Below are 21,074 nucleotides of genomic sequence, written 5' to 3' on the forward strand. Positions count from 1 at the left end.
CACACTCCTTGCGCGTGGGGCTTCCATAGGCGGGGGACACCCCCGCGTGGCACGGCACTTCTTGCATGCATCAGCACTGCATGTGGGCCAGCTCCACAGGGGTCAAGGAGGCCCGGGGTTTGAACCGTGGACCTCCCGTGTGGTAGGTGGACACCCTATCCATTGGGCCAAGTCCGCTTCCCTTAAGCAGTTTTTAAAGACCATTTGTTAAGGTCCTGGTGGTAGCAGTTAGGAATTCTCTCTCTCTCTCTCTTTAAATATGTCAACCAAGTCTGTCACCACAGGAAAGCAACTGCCCATGCTCTTTTATTAATTAGATCATTTTAGGAATGTAGGCTTTGATGGGGAGGACTGGTGCATTACGGTTGGTATAATTGATAATCGCCCTTCTTTGGTGGAGACTTTAAGATCTGGCCAAAGAGGGCTAAGGTTTGGGGAGATGGTAGGTATTAATACAATGAACGACTCCCTCATCAAGGGGATTTTGGGTTATAGGCCTTGTTTCAGGCAGCATTGCAGTGTTTATCACCTTGATTGACAGGGGCAGTTCCACGGGGGTCCTATTTGGCAGAGGAGCCAAGGATTTTATCTTATTCCTGGCAACAATTAAAACCTCAGTACCTCACTACTTCTGGTGGGGAAAGTAAGAACAAAAGCACCACCATTTGTGGTAGCTGTTCAGTAAGAATTGTTCCCCTCCCAGGAGGGTGGGGGACTGAACCTGTAATATGCCAGATGCCTAGGCCTGATAAGTCAGGGTCTGTGACTCTGACGTGAGTCCGCTCACATCCTGCCGATAGCTCCACCCTGTCCACAGCCTCACTGATAGTACTTGCGGATAAGGCTGAGCAAGTCTGCCTGGTAATTTGGGGGGAGGAGGCTCCTCATAAGAAAAATTTCCACTAGTTATAAAAAATTTTTCCGTGACTCAGTGACAAAGGGGGCTCTCCAGGGCCAGAGACAAACTTTGGGTCTCTTTTGTCTGAATGCTCAAGAAATGCTTTGCCCATTGCATCATCTCAATCTTTTAAAAGTAACACTGGGGCCACATGTATTGTTTCCCAATGGGCAAGGGTCTCGGTGGTAACACATTCTATGGGACAGGTGTGTCTTCTTTTTCCTTTTCTTTCTTTTTTTGAGTCAGTAAGGGAGGGACTTGGAATCTTTAGTGGTACTACCCAATTGCCTTTTTTTTTTTTCCTTTCCTTCTGGGGACAGGAGTGGCATCTTGGACCCTATGTTGAAGACTCTCAGCAACTAATCTGCCACCACTTTTCCTTGTCCCCTTGAACAAAATTTTTATCAGGGGGCATCAAAAGGATATACCCATTAAGCCACTCCTATGTCACGCCGGAGGTCCCTTACTCCATACCACTGGTCTTTTTACCTCGGGTATGGAGACAGCTCCTCGCCCTTTTAAATATGGTGGGACACTAGTGGTCATGCATAACTTTAGCCTGGAAGCCAGGAGGGTCCTGGAATGAGCTGTGTAGTTTAGATTCCTTGGCAATGTCTGCTAATTGTCTCATCTCTTGGAGGGGTTACTAATAATTCAAACCCTGTGTTGAATACTCTTAGCAACCAGCCAGCCTTCAAGATTTGGAAAGAGTGGGTCCCTCTTCCCTGCCTCAGATTCTGCCACTCCTCTCTCCAGGGTGTTCCCAATTGACCTCAGAGTGGTTGGGGGGCTCAGCCAAGGATCGGACCCCCTATAACTCATGGAGTCGGGATGAAAAGTGACAGCAGTTAAGACCACAGCACCGTAAGGGGCACAGGCCCTTGCGTCCCTTTGGCCAGCAGGGTGCCACGTTCTCCCGGTCAGGATTAGTCCCCTTCCCCATGTGCTCTGGCAGGGAAATAGTCCCTAAACGCACTGTCCAGGGATGGTGACATACCCCTGGACACGATCTGGCAGACACAGCGCTGTCAGAATGAGCGCAGAGGCACCCAGTGTGTTTTGGCAAGCACAGCCGAAGGCAGGCTGGCACCCCTCCCACCCAGGGGGCCTTAGACCCCTGGGACTGGAACCAGCCCATCCTGTATTTGGTGAGCCTCTATATCTTCACAGAACAACAGCCAGTTAATTTATACCAAACTGGTGCTGTTCTCACCCAGTCCTGTGCTCCCCTTCCGGGGAGCAAAAGGGACCCCTTGTCCCCCTTTTGGCCTGGCGAGGCAGGGGGCCGAACGGAGCAGTCTTCAGGAAGCCGTCCCCTCCTCTCCGCAGACCCATCTTTAAGGAAGTCGCAATTTGGGATGGGCTTTTAAAGACCTGACAGATACAAAGGGTAAAAGCAAGCGGCACCAGCGACCACCAGCACGTGTGTAGCCATCGGGACGTCAGGTGAGCAAGCAAGAGCAGCGTGCAGTAGACCCACCTGGCTGCCAGCAGGCCACGTCAGGTCACCCTGCTCGAAAGTTCTTTGGGTGAAGAGGTGCAAACGCTGCCAGTGAGAACGCACGAAAGGACAGTTTTGTTAGCTCACAGGCCCTGGAGGGGCAGAGGGGAGAATGAGGGCGGTGGAGGCCGCTGGGCTTACCTAACCTCAGCTCCTTCCAGGGCCCATGGGCTGCGGGGAGGAGAAGCACGCGTGGATCCCAGGCTCTTGCCCTTACTGTGACAGGAGGTGTGAGTGTGGGGGGTGTCTTTCCTGTGGCCACTGGGGATTGGTGGTTTCAGACTCTTCAGAGGGAAAAGGAGAAGTGGCAAGGGCGGTTTGGAGGAGCCGAGGGTAGTTCTTATCATCCAAGCCATATGGAAGAACCTGCCCTGCTAGTAAATTAGGTGGCGTGAAAGGGCAAGGGGCCTTTTGGAGAAGCAGTGGGGGACTTTCAGGGAAGCTTGGGGGTGGCTCTTATCATCCAAAGATCCAAACCATAGAGAGGTGCTGACCTTGCTAGTAGGGGTTCCGCCCGGGGCAGGGCTAGCTGGGGTGTTCACTCAAAAGGGGAACTTATGCCTAGGCCAGGCAGGTTGATGAGGCACCAACTATAATATCTTACAAGCCAGTGCAGACCTGACTGCTGAGCCTCAGGCCTCCGCCTCCTGCTGCCTGCCCGCCATCTCCACCTACAGGTCTAAGAGAAATCTCCAACTCCGTAGGCCCTGCACCAAGCTCCCAGTCTTCCCCCCAAGCCCCCTCCTGCCCTGCTTTCCCCATCTCCCTCAATGACAGCTCCTGGCTTCCAAGCCTCATGGTCACCCTCCACTCCTTTTCTCTCACAGCCACAGTCAGTCAAGCACCAAATCCTGTCAGCAATGCCTTTAAAACCCACCCATCATTCAATCCCTTCTCCCTACTCCACTGCCCTCACTGCAACCATCACCTCAGGTCTAGACTATTGAAAAGCCTTCTGTTATTATAAAACATGTCAGCAAATTCTTTGACACGCTTCCCTTTAAAAGGTAGAGTCTGGAAACTGGGCGGGGCTTTGGGAGTGCCTCAACGAATACAGCGATGAGGCTTAACAGCCAAAGCTGGATAAGGAAAGGTGATAGTTTCCTCCTGGTTCTCTCTTCCCTCTTTCTCTCTCTCTCTCACTCGCTTTAGAGCCCTGAGTAAAAAGTCTGGCTGCCAGTTGGGGGGAGGATTTGGGTTACATGGGTGTAAGAATTTGTCAGAATGCAGTGAAATTTATGTATGTAACTTTTACCTCCAAAGGAAAACAAAAAATTTTGAATTCTAGTTATAGGTATGTATGCTGATGTATTTAGGGGAAAGTATACCAAGGGCTGCAATTTACTTTGAATGCATCCCCAAATTAAATGGATTGATGGATAAATGGAGTAAAGAATACATATGAGATAAAGCAAATAAAGTAAAATGTTGCTAGTAGGACCTAAGGGGTAGATTCATGGGTTTCCAAGGTAACATGTTTCACCTTTGCTGTATGTGGTGGTTTGGAGCTATATGTTCTCCAGAAAAATATGTTCTTAAAGTCAATCCATTCCTGTGGCTATGAACCATTGTAAAGTAGGACCTTCGGATGAGGTTACTTCAGTAAAGGCGTGGCCCAGGGTGGGTCTTAATCCTATGACTGGAGTCCTTTACAAAAAAATGACATTCAGAGAGAGAAAAACCCCAGGGGAGCAGCCAGAAGCTGAACATCAACAGAGCCCAGAAGAGAAGGGAGACTCCAGGAGATGCTGTGGTGTGCCTTGCCACGTGACAAGCCAAGGACCACCAGCAGCCAGCCCAGACCACCAGTCTTCAACGAGAAAGCGTCACCTTGATTTGGCACAATTTGGACTTTCTTCCTAACCTCAGAACTGTGAGCTAATAAATTCCCGTTGTTTAAGCTGACCCATTGTATGGTATTTGCTTTGGCAGCAAGAAGACTAAAACACTGTACATCGGACACCTTTCATAATAAAATGGAGGATTTTTATAACATGGATTTCTGTTAAAAGCAACTTCTGCATGTCACAGACATGGGAAATGTTTTCAACCCTTTTGAACAAACCATACATTTATATTTAAACAAAATCAACAAGAAGAAAATAGATGTATAGCTATAAGGGGAAATAAAGGATGTTTATTATAGCAGAACCTGATCTGGCTGGGGAGTGGTGGGGATGAAAAGTTTCCTAAGGAAGAGTCACTTAGACTGAGACAGGTAGGAATTAACTAGTGAACAAGAGGGACATGCTAATTGTTTATGTTGGGTCCCAAACCACCCTAAACTTAAGTGGTATAAAACAAGTCATTTTAATATGCCCATGGATTCCATAAGTCAGAAACTTGGACATAGTGTAGTAGGGACATTTTGTCTATGCTCTATGAGGTCTGGGGTTCAGTTGGAAAGACACAAAGGCTGGAGATGACTCAATAGCTGAGGACTGGAATCCTCTAGAGCTTCTTCACTCACCTACTTGGCACCAGGGCTGAGGTGACAGGCTGGGCTCAGCCGGGGCTATCAACTGTTGTGCCCACACAAGGTCTCTCCATGCGGCTTGAGCTTCCTCAAAACATGGTACTGTGTTGCCTTTCATGACCTAGCCTTGGAAACCATAGTATCACTTTAACTCTATTCTATTGGTTGAAGCAGTCACAATGCTGTCCAGATTCAAGGGGAGGGGGAAAACCCCCCACATCTGTTGAAAGGAGTGTCAAGGAATCTGTGGCACTGTTTTAAAACCACCACAGTTGTTGATGGGGAGAATGTTCCAGGCGAGGGAACGTCATGTAGGAAATCCTGTGATGGGAGAGAGGTCAGCAAGTTCAAGATTTGAAATAAGTCTGAGCTCCCTCAGGCCCTATTTTGTACTCACAGAGCACGTAAACCTCTCCTTCATGGTAGTCAACAGTTTGTCTGCCATTTGAGAGATGTTTTTGTTTCTGTTTTAATGAGCTCCACAAATGGGGGTGCCCACGCTACTGAGAGAGATCTTGAGAGAAGCCTCTTGTTGCATTACCCAAAGCAAATTTTAGGTGGTGATATCCAAGTGCAATCTACTTTTTGCCTTATTTGGAAAGTTGGTATTTTAGAGAAACATGTAAACATAAAAGCAGCAAGCAAGCCAGCCTTTTTCTACACAAAAGTAGCTTAACAGGGCATTTGCAAACATATCCCCCCACTCCACCCCAAGTGAAGACAGACAGGCTATTTCTTAGAAGAGGCACCCAAGCTGTTAGCACATCTTACTTAAGAATAAAAGACAATGGGTCACACAGCACAATTTTCTCTCACTTCCACATCTAATCACATCAATTCTATCTACAAAAGGGGCAGAGAAACCAAAACCACCTCCACTGTTACTAAACCACCATCAGTTTCCTGCCTAAACTATTGCAGTAGCCTCTTTCCTGATCTCTCTGATTCTGCACCTCTCCCTCCGCCACCTCTTCCCCAGTAGCAGCCAGAGGGATCCTGTTAAAAATCCAAGTCAGAGTCCATCCCTCTTCTGCTCAAAGCCCAAAGCCCTCCCATGGCTCCTGTCTAAGGGTACAATAGCCTACAAAGCCCTGTATGATATGTCCCTTGTTTGCTCTCTGATTGCTTCTCCTCCTCCTCTCTCCACTCCGGCCACATCAGTCCCCTTGCCCTTCTCCGAACCCTTCTGAGACACTCTTGCACTTGCTGTTCCTACTGCAGGTATTGCTCTCCCACCACATATCCATATACCTTGCTTCTTCACTTCCTTAAAGTCTTTGCTTCAAATGTCACCTTCTCATTGAGGCCTTTCCTAATCATTATATTTAAAACTGTAAATTGACACCCCCAGCATTCCCTTTCCCCAATCCCAGCTTAATTTTTCTCTGCAGCACCTATTCCTTTTTTCCATTTTCATTTTCTCATTTTTTATTTATTTCTCTCCCCTCTCCCCCCACCCCACCCTGCCACGCCCCATTGTTTGCTCTCTGTGTTCATTTGCTATGTGTTCTTCTGTGTCCATTTGAATTCTTGTCAGCGGCACTGGCAATCTATGTGTCTCTTTGTTGTGTCATCTTGCTGCGTCAGCTCTCTGTGTGTGCGGGGCCATGCCTGGGCAGGTTGCATTTTTATTACGCAGGGCGGCTCTCCTCGCAGGGCTCACTCCTTGCATGTGGGGCTCCCCTACATGGGGGACACCCCTGTGTGGCACAGCACTCCTTGCGTGCATCAGCACTGCGCATGGGACAGCTTACCACACAGGTCATGAGGCCCTGGGTTTGAACCCTGGACCTCCTATATGGTAGGCAGATGCTCTATCAGTTGAGCCAAATCCACTTCCCACCTATCCCCTTTTAACACCCTATATTTTTCAATATTTACTTTGGTCACTGCCTGTCTCCTTCCATTAGCTTCCCCCTCCATGGCTCTCTCATCTGTCTACTCCTTGTTTCCACTCATTGTTTGTTTGTCTTCTTTAGGAGGCACTGGGAACCGAACCAGGACCTCCCATGTGGGAGGTGGGTGCTCAACTACTTTAGTCACATCTGCTTCCCCTCCCATTAGCTTTTTAAAATTTTTTATTTTATTTATTTCTACCTGCACAACCCCCCCCCCCCCCCATTGTTTGTGCTCACTGTCTGCTCGTCTTCTTTTTGGGAGACACTGGGCACCACACCCAGGACCTCCCCTGTGGTAAGCAGGCACCCAACTGCTCAAGCCACATCTGCTTCCCACTCCCATTAGTTTTTTTAAAAGATTTATTTATTTATTTATCCCCTCCCCCCCTGCAGCTTGTTCCTTTCTTTGCTGTCTCTTATGTCCATTCACTGTGCGTTTTTTCTGTATCTGCTTGTCTCCCTTTGTTGGGTCAGCTGTCTGTGGCACCCAGGCAGCCAGTTCTCCACAGCCCGTGGGCCAGCCTGCCTTTACAAGGAGGCCCTGGGACGCGAACCCAGGACCTACCATATGGTGGACAGAGCCCAACTGACTGAGCCACAGCTGCTTTCCACTCCCATTAGCTTTTGAGTTCCATGTGGACAGAATATATTTTCCCGTTCTGTTGACTGATGTATACACAAATTAAGTGATCACAGTTTTTGCATGAACAAAGGAATGGGCCAAGGACCTACCCTCTAAGGTGAGAGACCTATCTGGCCATGACCAAAAGGAGAGTCTTCTTGGGAAGGGCGTGGTCACAGGACCCGGATGAGTTTCCAGGACTTGGTTCTGTCAGGGGCAGAACGATTGGGATGGGCTTTAAGGGAGAGGACTGGCCAGGTCCTAGGCGTGGGCCTGCATCTGTTCCTAGGAAAACGGCCCCAAGACGGGAGGCCGACCTCTAATAAGCAGTAGGGGCGGAGCCAAGGAAAATGCCCAATGGTAGGGCGAAGCCAAGTCGCAGAGCCCCCGGGAGTTCTGCACCCTCCGGAGGGCGTCGCGCTAATGAATAACGCCCGTGGGCGCAGCGCTTTCGGGGTTCTGTGGGCGGGGCCAGGGTCCGGCCTGACAAGGTGTGGCCAGAGGACTGGGACTGTGCAGAGCCTCTTGGGGTGGGGCAAATCCCTGAGCCCATGGGAGGCTCCAGTGAAGAGTGTCAGGGGAACAGCTCCGAGGGGGCTAAGGAGAGGGTCTGCTGCTTGATGTGGGAAATTTCGGAGGCAACGCCTAAAGAGCCTGGGGGTGTGTCCCGTCAGGGGAGGGACAGAGAACCAATGAAATGCAGCCAAGGGCGCGGGCTGTCAAAACTCCGGGGGGCGGGACCAGAGGGACCGAGCCAGAGATGTGACTCAAGCCGAAGCCAATGGAGACGCCAGGCGGGCGGGGCGCCGTATTAGGGCCTCCGGGTGGAGCCAATGAGAGGCCGCGCCGCATCCCCGCCGGCCCCGCCCCCGTGGGGTGCGCGCCGGAGCCTCGGGCGGCCGTTAGGGGCGGGGCCTGCAGCCGCCCGCGCGCGGCTCGCGCCCTCCCCTTTGTGTCGCCATGGCGGCGGCGGCGGCGGCGGCGAGGACGAGCGAGGGGTCGAGCGCTGCCGGGGCCTGAGGAGGAGACGCGACCATGGTGGTGAGGGGCCCACGCGGCTGTCCGTCCGTCCGCGTGTCAGTCCGTCGGTCTCCGGGCGGCCCCGCCCCGCGCGCCCCGCCCCCGGCCCCGCCCGAGCCCGCGGCCTGCGCCGCCCCTGACCCTGCCGCGCGGTCCCTCGCGGCCCCTGGCCGGGTCCCGGGCCCGAGCCCTCACCGCGGCCCCGCCCCCTCGGCGCGCACCCTCATCGCCGCCTGGAGCAGGGTTGACAGTGGCCGGGGATGGCTGGTTGGGGAGGAGGAGCAGCTGGTTCAGGGAAGGACCCGCGCCCCGCAAGCGGCCCCTGGCGGCGCCCGCTGAGCCCCCATCCCAGCGCCATCCTCCGATCCTCACTCCAGTCCCCATCTCTCCCCCGCCTGGCCGCCCCCGCCTCCCACCAGCCCTTTTCTCCTCCTGAGTTCCACCTCCACCTGGCTCCATCCTGTGCCTGACCCTTTTCTTCTCTTTCTCCCACATGCTCTCCCCGTCCCGGTCCCTGCCTGGATCCCCACCCCCGACCCCCATCAGCTCAGACCTTCACCTCAGTCTTTCCAGCCCTTCCCTTCCTTCGTCCCCTCCCCAAACCCCTGTACCTCCCGCCTAGCCCTTGGGTCCTCTCCATCTTCTGGTCCTCATCCCCCTTCCCCCACCATCGCCCTCCCATCAGGCTGCTCCCTCGTTCAGCCATTCATCCCCTCCTTCGCTCACTTGACAGACATTCACTGAGACCTCCTCTGTGCAGGCCCCGCACCTTAGGCACAGAGAGAGTCAGATCCTGTACTACCCTGGGGAGCTTCATGTGTTGGAGGGGCACAGAGCCCCCCAGGGTGAGACCCAAGGATGAACTTTGGGTTGCATGGTCATGCAGGAGAAGCTGGAGCCCAGTCTGGGGAGTCCCCATCTGGTGACTGGTTAATGTATTTATCAGATTCCACCTGGCCCCAGCTATGTGACTGGACTAGCACTGGGCATTGGGGACCCAGAGAGGAACCAGGCACAGGCCTGCCTGTAAGGAGCACCAACTCTGTGCTGGGCAATGCTGGGGACTCTACCCAGGGTCCTGCTTCTGGGGAGGTCATAACCTAGTGACATCTTAGAGTGTGATGGGGGAAGCACAGGCAGTCACCTAGACGGAGAAGGGGGATCCTCGGGTCGGAGAGAGCCCAGCGGAGGAGCCTGACCCAGTCTGAAGGCTCAGGGTGAACTTTCTCGAGGGCACATGTGAGTTGAGAGCTGAAAGATGAGAAGGAACCAACCTAGTGAAAGGGTGGGGTGGAGTGTTCCAGACAGAGGGAAGAACCTGTGCAAAAGCCTAGAAGGAAATGAGAAGATGGTGCTTTTGTTGGACTTTTAGAAGTTCCCAGAGACGAGTGCTGAAAGGGAATGATGGGGAGAGATGGGGCTGGAGAAGTAAACAGAGACCAACTCAGGGTAGCCTTCAGTGTCAGACCAGGGAGTTCAGCCTTTATCTTGAGGACAACAGGGAGCCATTGAAGGTCCAGGATCTATAGAGAGACAGGGGCAGGTTTGTGTTGTCTGAAAATGATTCTGGCGCTTGTGAAGGAGAAGCTGGTGGGATGGGAGAGGTTGGAAGCAGGAAGTTACTGCTGAGATGAGGACTGTGATTCTCCCAACATTGGTGAGAGTCATTGAAAGGCACGTGGGGACCAAAGAAGGGTTTTGAACAGGGAGGGATGGGAACAGTGTGCTTTCCCCACAGATACCTGCCTTGCCCTTGACCCCTGCTCCTCCTGCCCTCCATTACAGACCACACATGGGGAAGCAGGCCCATCCTCAGTCTTGCCCTCCCTCCCCCTGACCTACCTTCCTGCCCTGCGCTCAGGGTGGTGTGTCCAGCAACCCGGCCTCTAGACCCAAGCTGGCCGATAACAATGCTCCCATTGTCTCTCTGCTCCCGTCCCGGGAGGCCTCTGAGTCTTCTCTCTGCTCTACAGGCTCGTAGTACTGACAGCCTGGATGGCCCAGGAGAGGGCTCCGTGCAGCCCCTGCCCCCCACGGGGGGGCCCAGTGTGAAGGGGAAGCCTGGGAAGAGGTGAGGCGTAAGGGAGAGGCTCATCTTTGGAGGGGGCCAAGCGCAGGAGCCGCTGGTGATTTGTCATCTGTCTCCCAGGCTCTTAGCTCCTCGAGGTCCCTTCCCCCGGCTGGCCGACTGTGCACATTTCCACTACGAGAATGTTGACTTTGGCCACATTCAGGTATGGGGACTCTGCAACCAGGTGGGAGGATGAGATCCCACCCCACCCTGAAGCAGTCTCAGCCACTCTACCCCTGAACCTATCCCTGGGACTGGCTGCCCCACCCATCTGAGCAGTCAGTGGCAGGGGCTGCAGGGGCGGGGGCGGGGGGGGGGGGGGGGGAGCTGATCATTCATTCATTCATTTATTTCTTTATTCATTCAGAAACAACTCTTTGTTGGGTGTCTGCTCTGCACTGGGGCCCTGTACTCTGACCAAGATTCATCAAGTCCTGTCCCTGGGAGGTCCCAGAGACACAGGTTCATCCTCAGATAGTGCCAGTCTGGAGCAGTTATTTCTGGGACCAAACAGAGAACTCACCCAGGCCTCTGCTTCCCTCTGCAGCTCCTGCTGTCTCCAGAGCGCGAAGGCCCCGGCCTCTCTGGAGAGAATGAGCTGGTGTTTGGGGTACAGGTGACCTGTCAGGTGAGGTCACTCCTACCTCTTGTCTAGCCTGCAGGACTGCCCATCATGGTCCTCAGCTCAGTGTAATGGGACCACTGTGTCCTTCTGTCCCTTCCCTGCCCATAGGGCCGCTCCTGGCCAGTCCTCCGCAGCTATGATGACTTCCGTTCCCTGGATGCCCACCTTCACCGGTGCATCTTTGACCGGAGGTTTTCTTGCCTCCCAGAGCTACCCCCTCCCCCAGAGGGTGCCAGAGCTGCCCAGGTAACCTGCTTGTTGTCCCTGCCATCAGTGTCTTCTCATCAGTGGTGTTCAAAACCATCAAGGCAGCGGGGATAGATAAATATTTAGATGCTGGTATGGCTTGAGTCCCAACCAATTAGAATGGAGAGGTCTCCGAACTGCAGGAGGGTTCTGGAAATTCCCTTTAGATTTAGGATTAGGGGAAGGTCCAGGGGGTTCAATGAGAGGGTCAGTGTGGCCATACCACTGGGAAGCATTCAGGAGCTTGGGACAACTTGTTTACACATTGATTTGCCATTATTACAATATTTAACAGCTGTGCAGCACCCGTGCATCCAGGCTGAGAGGCAAGCTAGGGCAGTGGGGGTGTGGGTGGGGCTCTCAGGCTCCCCTCCTAACAATCTGCCCCCAGATGCTGGTGCCGCTGCTGCTGCAGTACCTGGAAACCCTCTCAGGACTGGTGGACAGTAATCTCAACTGTGGGCCCGTGCTTACCTGGATGGAGGTGGGCCCTGGCAGGAGGGTTTGGCATTGGGAGGAATGAGAAGTGTCTGAAGGGACAAGAACCAGGCTGGGAGTGTGTGGGCAAGGAAAGAAACAAGCCCATGTAGAGGAGGCATTGGTATTTTAGTGTCTGTGTGGGCGCATGCCTGAGAGAAAGAGAGTGTGTGTATATATGTGTGTTAGCAGGTGTGGGGATATGGGGATATGAGGGTTTAAGATAAATGAGGTAGAGATGGGTTTGGCTATCACTCACAAAACAGCTGGCTAATAGTGGCTTAAACCAGAGAGTTTTTAGGTAACGAATGTGCAATGTATGCCATGAAGGATGAGGTACAGGGGTGGATGGGAGGACTTAGGGACAGGACATATGTGAGGAAAGAAGGGGGTTTGTTTTGGGTGGGACAGGAATTTAGGGGTCTGGGCAATAGCTCTGCATGCCAGTGGCTCTTAGGAAGAGGACAGGACATGGCTTCTTTGGCCATGGAGGAACCTTCTGTGCCTTTTTCATCACCTGGTCTGGCTTCTCCCTGCCACATCCACCCTCCATTGCAGCTGGACAATCATGGCCGGCGACTACTCCTCAGTGAGGAGGCTTCCCTCAACATCCCTGCAGTAGCTGCCGCCCATGTGGTCAAACGGTACACAGCCCAGGCGCCCGATGAGTTGTCCTTCGAGGTGAGGCTGTGGGGGAGCAGACTCCAGCTGGCATCTCCACTGCCCTACCCCTCTGACCCTTCTCCTCTACCTGCCCACTCCCAGGTGGGAGACATTGTCTCAGTGATCGACATGCCACCAGCAGAGGACCGGAGCTGGTGGCGGGGCAAGCGAGGCTTCCAGGTGAGGCTGGCTCGGGGTGGACAGTGAGGCTTGGACACTGTGCCAGCTGGGACAGCCAAGCCACTGACCCTCAACCCTCCTCAGGTTGGTTTCTTCCCCAGCGAGTGTGTGGAACTATTCACAGAGCGGCCAGGTCCTGGACTAAAGGCAGGTAGGTGTCATGGACCGGGCGGGGTGGGGGAGGGGGAATCCTCTTGCATCCTTTGTCTACTCTCCATCCTTTCCATCCCCTGTTCACCTACAGATGCTGATGGTCCCCCATGTGGCATCCCAGCTCCCCAGGGTCTCTCCTCTTTGACCTCAGGTAATAGAAACAAGGGGCCAGGCCCCATCCCCCTGCCCCATTGGCCAGTGGCTGCACTGACCCTGTGTGGCCTGCCTTTGCCCCCACAGCTGTGCCCAGGCCACGTGGGAAGCTGGCTGGCCTCCTCCGCACCTTCATGCGCTCCCGCCCTTCTTGGCAGCGGCTGAGGCAGCGGGGAATCCTGCGGCAGAGGGTGTTTGGCTGCGACCTTGGCGAGCACCTAAGCAACTCAGGCCAGGATGGTGAGGCCTGGACCACCTGCCTCCCCCACTCCACCCACCCCAGATGTAGGCTGCTAAGCCCTGACCCCGTGGCTTCCTCCCAGTGCCCCAGGTGTTGCGCTGCTGCTCTGAGTTTATCGAGGCACACGGGGTGGTGGATGGAATCTACCGGCTCTCAGGCGTGTCCTCCAATATCCAGAGGCTGCGGTGAGGCCACCAAACACTTCCTTTCACATTTTCTGAGCACCATCTCGATTCCAGGCTCTGTGCTATGTATTAGGGACACAGAGTTATTGGGAGTTAGGACATAGAGCAGAGGTAGACTGCGGCTGGGAAGAGGGAGAGCTGCCTTGAGGAGGTACTGCCTCAGCTCAGGCCTGAAGGGGGAGAGTAGTGTTAGCTTTCCATGCAGAGGGATAGCCCTTCACTGAGCACCTCCCAGGTGCCAAGTGCCCTTCAGGTCCTGGACACACAGTGGGGAATGAGATAGCCAGAGATCCCTGCCCTCCTGGGGCTCACGTGCTAGAGGGAGAGACAAACCAGAAAATGATCTTTTACTAGAAGGTGACAAGTGCTATGGGGAAAAATAGATTGAGCGAAGGAGAATAATAATAATGGGTCAGGGCAGAGTACTGCAGTTTTGGATAGAGGGGGCAGAGAAGGCCTTGAGGGGCAGAGGTCTGGAGGAGGTGAGGGAGCAAGCCATACGTCTATCCTGGCAGAAGCATTCACAGCAGAGGGAACAGCCAGTGCAAAAGGGAAAGTGGTAGGAGATGATGCCCAAGAACACACTGAACAGGGCCTTTTTGACAGCTCCTAGGATTTTGCCTTTTACTCTGAAGGAGTGGAGAGCTATGAGAAGGTTCTGAGCCCAGGAGGTTCTGCACACATAACCATCTGGGAGGCAGTGAGAGACAGGAGCAAGGGGCTGCCAGGAGGCTATGAGGTCAGAGACAGGGCATGGGGAAGCCCTGAAAGATGAGGCCAAGAGGCCCTGATGGGTACCCACAAACTGTGGTACTCCTTTACTCCTTTGTGGTAGGAACATGGTCATGCTCTGGAGTCAGACAGCACTGGGTAGGTACACACAGGCACATCTCCCACCTGAACCACACTGTCCTGGAAAATGGGGCACACCCATCTTTGCTATGCAGGCCTGTTGGGCAGTTCAGCCAGGTGCTGGGGAAGAGGATTGGATCCACCCATGGGCACTTGGGGATTGGGAGGGAAACTGAGGCAAACTAGCTCTGACTCACATCTTCCTCTTCCTTGGCCTGGTGGCCTCAGGCATGAGTTTGACAGCGAGAGGATCCCTGAACTGTCTGGCCCCGCCTTCCTGCAGGATATCCACAGTGTGTCCTCCCTCTGTAAGCTCTATTTCCGAGAACTGCCGAATCCCTTGCTCACCTACCAGCTCTATGGGAAGTTCAGTGTGAGTAGGGAGCTGGGCCAGGTGGGATGGGTGCTGGGATGCTTCTGGCCCAACCCCGATCATATGTGTCCCCCATCTCAGGAGGCCATGTCGGCGCCTGGGGAGGAGGAGCGCCTGGTGCGGGTCCATGATGTCATCCAGCAGCTGCCCCCGCCTCACTATAGGTAAGCCAGGAGAGGTGGGGTGGGGCTGTGGCAGGATCCCGAGGGAGTTGAGGCTCAGGCATTCCCCTCTGCTCTCACCCCCAGGACCCTGGAGTACCTGCTGAGGCACTTGGCCCGTATGGCGAGACACAGCGCCAACACCAGTATGCACGCCCGCAACCTGGCCATTGTCTGGGCACCCAACCTGCTGCGGTAAGCTGGCAACGAGCCAGCCCATCTCCTCAGGAGCGGGTCTCCTCTCCACCCCAGCCCACCCACCTCCCCCACTTCTCCTATCTTGCTTATCCATCTAATGTGTATTTATCAAGTACCTCCCATGTGCCAAACCTAATCTTAGCACTGGGGACACAGTGGTGAGCAAGGCCTTGTCATCCTGAGGCTCACATTCTCATGGGGGAGATGGACAATGAGCCATCAACAAGAAAAATGCAGGGTAACGTCTGACGGTGAGGAGACTTGAGGAGAAAGCTATAGAGCAGGGTCAGGCAGCTTGGCGGTTTTAGAAAGAGTGGCAAGGAGGGCTGCAGTAAGGGGGCTCTCTCTGGCCAGCAGTAGGCAAGTTCTGTGACCAGGAGGAGTTCACAATCTTTTGGGGAAGCAAATAATAAGTAAATGAATAAGTGAAATTGATGGGATGTCAAATGGTGTATATAAGAACAATGAGGGAAAATCAAAGAAGAGGGAGCAGGAGTACACAGAGGTTTACAATTTTTTACCCCCACTGACTGGGTAACATTTGAATCAAGACCTAAAGGAGGTAAGGGAAAGTCCCATATAGTTATCTGGGGAGGGGCAAACCAGGCAGAAGGCACAGCACATGCAGGGGGCTGGGACTGTGCCTGGGGTGTTGGGGGAACAGCAGGGAGGCCAGTGACTGGAGCTGAGTGAGAAAGTGAGGGCTGGAGGGGGAGGAGATGATGAGGACAGAGAGGTGACGGGACTGGATGGGGCCTTTGTCTTTCACCTGAAATGAGGGGCAGCCAGAGGAGAGTTCACAGGCTCCTCTGGCTGCATGGGGAGAGCAGACTGTGGGGACAAGGACAGGAGCAGGGAGATCAGGGAGGAGGCTGTGCACTAATCCAAGAGAGAGAGGACGAGGCTGGACCAGAGTGGGGCAGTACAGGGGAGAGGAGTTTAGATTCCAGATGGGGTTTGTAGGTGGAGCTGACAGGGTCTGCTGGATGACTGGATGTGGGTGTGAGGGACAGAGAGGTGTTCGGGGCTGAGCCACTGGTGTTAGGGCTGAGCCACTGGTGTTAGGGCTGAGCCACTGGCAGGACTGCCTTGACTGAGACAGGGAAGGTGGAGATGCAGCAGGTTTGGGGGAAGGTTAAGAATCCAGTTCTTGGTGTGATCGGTTTGAGAAGGTCAGAGGTGTTAAGGAGACATACCACTGTTTCCATTGGCTCCCCACCTTGCCCAGCCAAAACTGGCCAGCAGGGCTCAAGGCACCTGGCCTCCCTCCTCCCCTCCAGGTCCATGGAGCTAGAGTCAGTGGGGCTGGGTGGGGCGGCGGCCTTCCGGGAGGTTCGGGTGCAGTCAGTGGTGGTGGAGTTCCTGCTCACCCACGTGGACGTTCTGTTCAGCGACACCTTTGCCTCTGCTGGCCTCGACCCTGCAGGTACGCCTGCCCCACCCCCTGATGTCCTGACTTCTGCCCCCTCTGTGTCAGTGGGAGGGCAGGTGGGCTCCCAGCCCCCTATCCCTACCCAACTGAAGCTGGGCCTCCCTCCCAGCTCCTTGAGGGCCCCGCCCTGGCCTCTTCCCCCCACTCCGCCCCCCCAGCCTCCTTCTCATTTCAGCTCCTCCGCTCAGGATCCCCACTTCTTGGCCCGGACGCTGCTCTTCCTTCACCCCTTGTAGTTCCTGGGGGCACTCGGGGCCATGGGTCCACCTGGGAGGAGGTGGGAGGTCCCCAGATTTGGCCCCACCCCAACCCCTCCCAGACTCCCTGCCCTGCCCTGGACCCCAGCCCAGTCAGGATTCAACGCGACGGAGGGCCTCCTGGCCCGAGGTAACTGAAGCCAGAGCCACTGCCCTCGCTGGCTGCTGGGAGCTGCCTCCTCATCAGCTCTTTCTGCCTCACTCCTCCTCCTCACCTGCCTGCTGCCCACCCATTCCCGCCCGCCCTGCCCTGGCCCCCTGCCTTGCCAGCCCGGGTGGGCATGCTGCGGGGCCGGGGCTTGGGCTGTAGCGCTTGGCTTTGCCTGTGGCCTTGGCTGGTCCCATGGCTAACAGCCGCCCGCATTCCACATTCCCCAGGCCGCTGCCTCCTTCCCAGGCCCAAGTCCCTCGCGGGCAGCAGCCCCTCCACTCGCCTGTTGACGCTGGAGGAAGCCCAGGCTCGCACCCAGGGCCGGCTGGGGACACCCACTGAGCCCACAACCCTCAAGACTCCAGTCTCACCTGTGGAAAGGTAGTGAGAGGTTGTGAGGGGGTAGGGGCAGGCCTGGAGGCCTGGATGTCACACTATCTCCTGTATCTCACCCAAACCCCAGGAGGAAGGGGGAGAGAAGGGAGAAACAGCGGAAGCCAGGGGGCAGCAGCTGGAAGACCTTCTTTGCACTGGGCCGTGGTCCTGGTGTCCCCCGAAAGAAGCCTCTGCCCTGGCTGGGGGGCACCCGGGCTCCACCCCAACCTTCAGGTCAGAAGCTGGGCGCTTGGTGTGGGGTGGAGGTGAGAGTGTGCGCTGTGCCCCATGACCCTCCTGCCTTTCCTTGCAGGCAGCCGAACTGACACCGTCACGCTGAGATCAGCCAAGAGCGAGGAATCTCTGTCATCGCAGGCCAGCGGGGCTGGTGAGCACAGGGTGGGCCATACCTGTGCCCAGGTGGAGCCAGGAGGGCCTGGGGGCCTGGGGACCTGGGCTCGGCCTCCAAATGCTCCTTACAAATTTGGGAGTCTTGGAGTTTTTAAAAAATTTGATCTAGACATTAGTTACAATGATTTGGATAAAGCATCACCTTTGCATCATGACGCACAATAATCCTTGGTCCATATAGGGCCCTTTAAAAGTTTATTTCTTCCTTCTTTTAAAATATTTAAAAATGGTGTAATGAACACCCTGAACTCAAAGGCCAACCCCAGAACCAGAAGAGCCCCAAGATCTTACCTGTGAGCTCCCCTGTCCCCCAACTTGGCCTCTTCACCAGAGGCGTCTTCTAACTGTGGTGCTTATCACCCCCTTGAGTTCCAGGTTTGATCACATACAGGTGTGGAACTAACATACTGCTCAGCAATTTCTACTCATTTTTTGAAACTTTATTTAAGGCCATCATAAGAAAGGGGCTGTGGTGCTGTGTGTGGAGCTTGACTTTTTCACTCACCCACTCTGTTACAAACTGCCTTCCGTGTGGCTCAGGCTGGTCACTTTCCATTGCTCCCTAATGCTCCACATGTGGCTATCCCATCATGAGCGGCTGATCCATCCACTCCCCGTGGACTGAGGCTCCCATGAGCAATCCCTTATAGGCCCGCACTCCTCAGAGGTCTCTCCCCATGCCCGGGAGTGGACGTGCTGTCCCCTAGGGCCCACACACATTCATTCAGCTGAGCCAGAGAAGGATGGGTTGTTTTCCAGAGGTGGGTGTCCCACTCTGTGCTCCCAGCACCCACGCCTGAGAGCATTTGGGGTTGTCAGACTTACCTGCCTTTGAGTCTGGCGGCGTTCTCTTTGTGATCATGCCATTCACTTCCCTCCTCACTGGTGAGTCTGAGCAGCTCTGCCTGGCTTCACAGCCTTCGCAGCCCTCTGCAGGGAAGTGCCATTCCCCCACCTTCCTGTTGGACTGTGTGCCATGTCCTCACTGACAATGTGAGTAAACTGACCCCAGCCCTCCCCTCTGTCCAGGTCTCCAGAGGCTGCACAGGCTGCGACGACCCCATTCCAGCAGTGATGCTTTTCCCGTGGGCCCCGCACCTGCCGGCTCCTGCGAGAGCCTGTCCTCATCCTCCTCCTCTTCCTCGTCATCATCAGCCTCTTCCTCCGAGTCCTCAGCAGCTGGACTGGGTGCACCTTCCGGGTCCCCCTCACATCGTACCTCAGCCTGGCTAGATGATGGGGACGAGCTGGACTTTAGTCCACCCCGCTGCCTGGAGGGGCTCCGGGGGCTTGACTTTGATCCCCTTACCTTTTGCTGCAGCAGCCCCACCCCAGGGGACCCTGCACCTCCCGCCAGCCCAGCACCTCCAGCTCCTGCCTCTGCCTTCCCACCCAAGGCGATTCCCCAGCCCCCCTCGCCCCGTGGGCCCGCCAGCCCTGCCTCATCCACTGCCCTGGACATCTCAGAGCCCCTGGCTGTATCAGTGCCCCCTGCTGTGCTAGAGCTACTGGGAGCCGGGGGGACCCCTGCCTCCGTCAGCCCATCACCACCTCTGCCACCAGCCCTCAGCCCTGGTCCAGGCCTGCGCCCCCATCTCATCCCCCTGTTGCTGCGTGGAGCCGAGGTGCAGCTGAGTGACACCTGCCAGCGGGAGATCTCCAGCAAGCTGTCACTGTCTGGTCCCCGGTGTCCCCAGGACCGTCATGGTAAGTCCTGCTTGGCCTAACTGCCCCTCACAGACCCCAAGGCTGCCTCTGGGACCCAGCTGACCCTTTCTCCATTCCTTTCTGTCTAGGTCCTGGTTTGGATTCACCACTGCTGCCCCCACCCCTGTCCCTCCTGCGTCCGGGGGGGGTCCCACCCCCACCCCCCAAGAATCCAGCACGCCTCATGGCCCTGGCCCTGGCTGAGCGGGCTCAGCAGGTGGCCCAGCAACAGGGCCAACAAGAGCGTGGGGGCACTCCACCTATTCCCCGTTCCCCTTTCCGCCGCTCACTCTCCCTGGAGGTAGGCGGGGAGCTCGCAGGAACCTCAGGGAGTGGGCCACCCCCACACTCCCTAGCCCACCCAAGTATCTGGACCCCAGCACCCCCACCCTACCTACCAAGGCAACAAAGTGATGGGAGCCTGATGAGAAGCCAGCGGCCCTTAGGGGCCTCAGGGAGGGGACTCAGAGCCCCTGCCCAGGTCAGCACCCAGCTCAGGGTGGGTAGAGGGTACAGGGATGCACCAGGGATGGCAGTTCAGTCCCCAGGTGCTGTCCCCTTACAGGGTCCTACCCCAGGCTTCTTCTCCCCAGCCCCCCGGGAGTGCCTGCCACCCTTCTTCAGGGTCCCCAAGCCAGGCTTGTACCCCTTGGGCCCCCCATCCTTCCAGCCTAGCTCCCCAGCTCCAGTCTGGAGGAGACCCCTGGGCCCTCCTGCATCACTCGACAGGGGAGAGAATCTGTACTATGAGATTGGAGGTGGCGAGGGGTCCCCCTGCTCCGGCCCCACGCGTCCCTGGAGCCCTTTCCGTTCTGTGCCCCCTGATCGGCTCAACGCCTCATACAGTGTGCTTGGCCAATCGCCACCACTTCACAGGTCCCCTGATGCCCTGCTCAGTTACCCAGCCCCTGCTTCATATTTACCCCCAGACCACCTTAGCTATTCAGCCCCCCAGCACCCTGCACGGCGCCTCACCCGACCCGAGCCCCTCTATGTCAACCTAGCCCTAGGGCCCAGGGGGCCCTCACCTGCATCCTCCTGCTCCTCCTCTCCTCCTGCCCATCCCCGCAGCCGCTCAGATCCCGGGCCCCCAGCCCCCCGCCTTCCCCAGAAACAGCGGGCACCCTGGGGCCCCCGCACCCCTCATAGGCTACCTGGACCCTGGGGCCCACCTGAGCCTCTTCTGCTGTATGGGGCAGCCCCACCAGCCTATGGGAGGGGGGGCGAGCACCTCCGAGGGTCTTTATACAGGAATGGGGGGCAAGGAGGGGAGGGGGCTGGCCTCCCACCCCCTTACCCCACTCCCAGCTGGTCCCTCCACTCTGAGGGCCAGACCCGAAGCTACTGCTGAGCCAGAGCTGGGAGGGACCTTCTTCACTGGATCTTGCCCTACTCCATCCCTGGTTTTGTATTTTCTTGAGCTCCCAACCACTTCCCCAAGTTTCTAACTTTGTAACTTGCTTCTGATGTGAGTTCCTAACTTTTACTCATAGCTCCCTTACCCTGGGCTGAGGGACACTCATCTCCTCACCATCCTCCACCCTGGGGGCCCTTGCACAAATTGAGGGAGGCTGGGCTGACACCCTGACCTTCTCCCTCCAGGAGCCCCTAGCATGTCCTGAGCTGTGCACAGGGGTGGGGGGTGGGGGGTGAGGCAGCTCCTGCCCACCCAATCCCCACAACCCACTAAACCATCTGACAAAATTAATGAATAAAAATGGTGAAAATGTAGTCACTGGTGTCATGCT

The 21,074-nt window shown here is 55.7% G+C and overlaps 1 protein-coding gene across 2 annotated transcripts; it reads left to right on the forward strand.

The window, feature by feature from the left end:
• The first annotated feature begins 8,243 nt into the window (after positions 1-8,243).
• ARHGAP33 (Rho GTPase activating protein 33) lies at positions 8,244-21,057 on the forward strand. 2 transcript variants are annotated; one of them, XM_071209232.1, is made up of 22 exons: positions 8,300-8,436; positions 10,389-10,486; positions 10,565-10,649; positions 10,854-10,948; positions 11,034-11,114; positions 11,220-11,357; positions 11,749-11,841; positions 12,393-12,515; positions 12,600-12,677; positions 12,762-12,828; positions 12,922-12,981; positions 13,071-13,223; positions 13,307-13,409; positions 14,490-14,634; positions 14,716-14,798; positions 14,883-14,990; positions 16,274-16,419; positions 17,061-17,214; positions 17,297-17,442; positions 17,522-17,596; positions 18,649-19,326; positions 19,416-21,057. In XM_071209232.1, the coding sequence occupies exons 7-22, from the start codon at positions 11,749-11,751 to the stop codon at positions 20,675-20,677; spliced, it is 3,474 nt and encodes a 1,157-aa protein (XP_071065333.1). In that variant the 5' UTR covers positions 8,300-8,436; positions 10,389-10,486; positions 10,565-10,649; positions 10,854-10,948; positions 11,034-11,114; positions 11,220-11,357; the 3' UTR covers positions 20,678-21,057. The 2 variants fall into 2 exon arrangements, with proteins under 2 accessions (XP_058135245.1, XP_071065333.1); XM_058279262.2 differs by lacking the exon at positions 10,854-10,948 and having other exon boundaries at positions 8,244-8,436.
• The last annotated feature ends 17 nt before the right edge of the window (positions 21,058-21,074 follow it).

Source organism: Dasypus novemcinctus, chromosome 18 (genome assembly GCF_030445035.2).
Source record: "Dasypus novemcinctus isolate mDasNov1 chromosome 18, mDasNov1.1.hap2, whole genome shotgun sequence".
Classification (NCBI taxonomy): Eukaryota; Metazoa; Chordata; class Mammalia; order Cingulata; family Dasypodidae; genus Dasypus; species Dasypus novemcinctus.

What these genes read in the sequence shown, in the direction of transcription:
- ARHGAP33 (XM_058279262.2), top strand. An exon ending in CCGTGCTTACCTGGATGGAG is followed by an intron (nt 11,842 to 12,392) that starts GTGGGCCCTGGC and finishes CCTCCATTGCAG; the next exon opens with CTGGACAATCATGGCCGGCG. An exon ending in CCAGTCTCACCTGTGGAAAG is followed by an intron (nt 17,215 to 17,296) that starts GTAGTGAGAGGT and finishes CCCAAACCCCAG; the next exon opens with GAGGAAGGGGGAGAGAAGGG.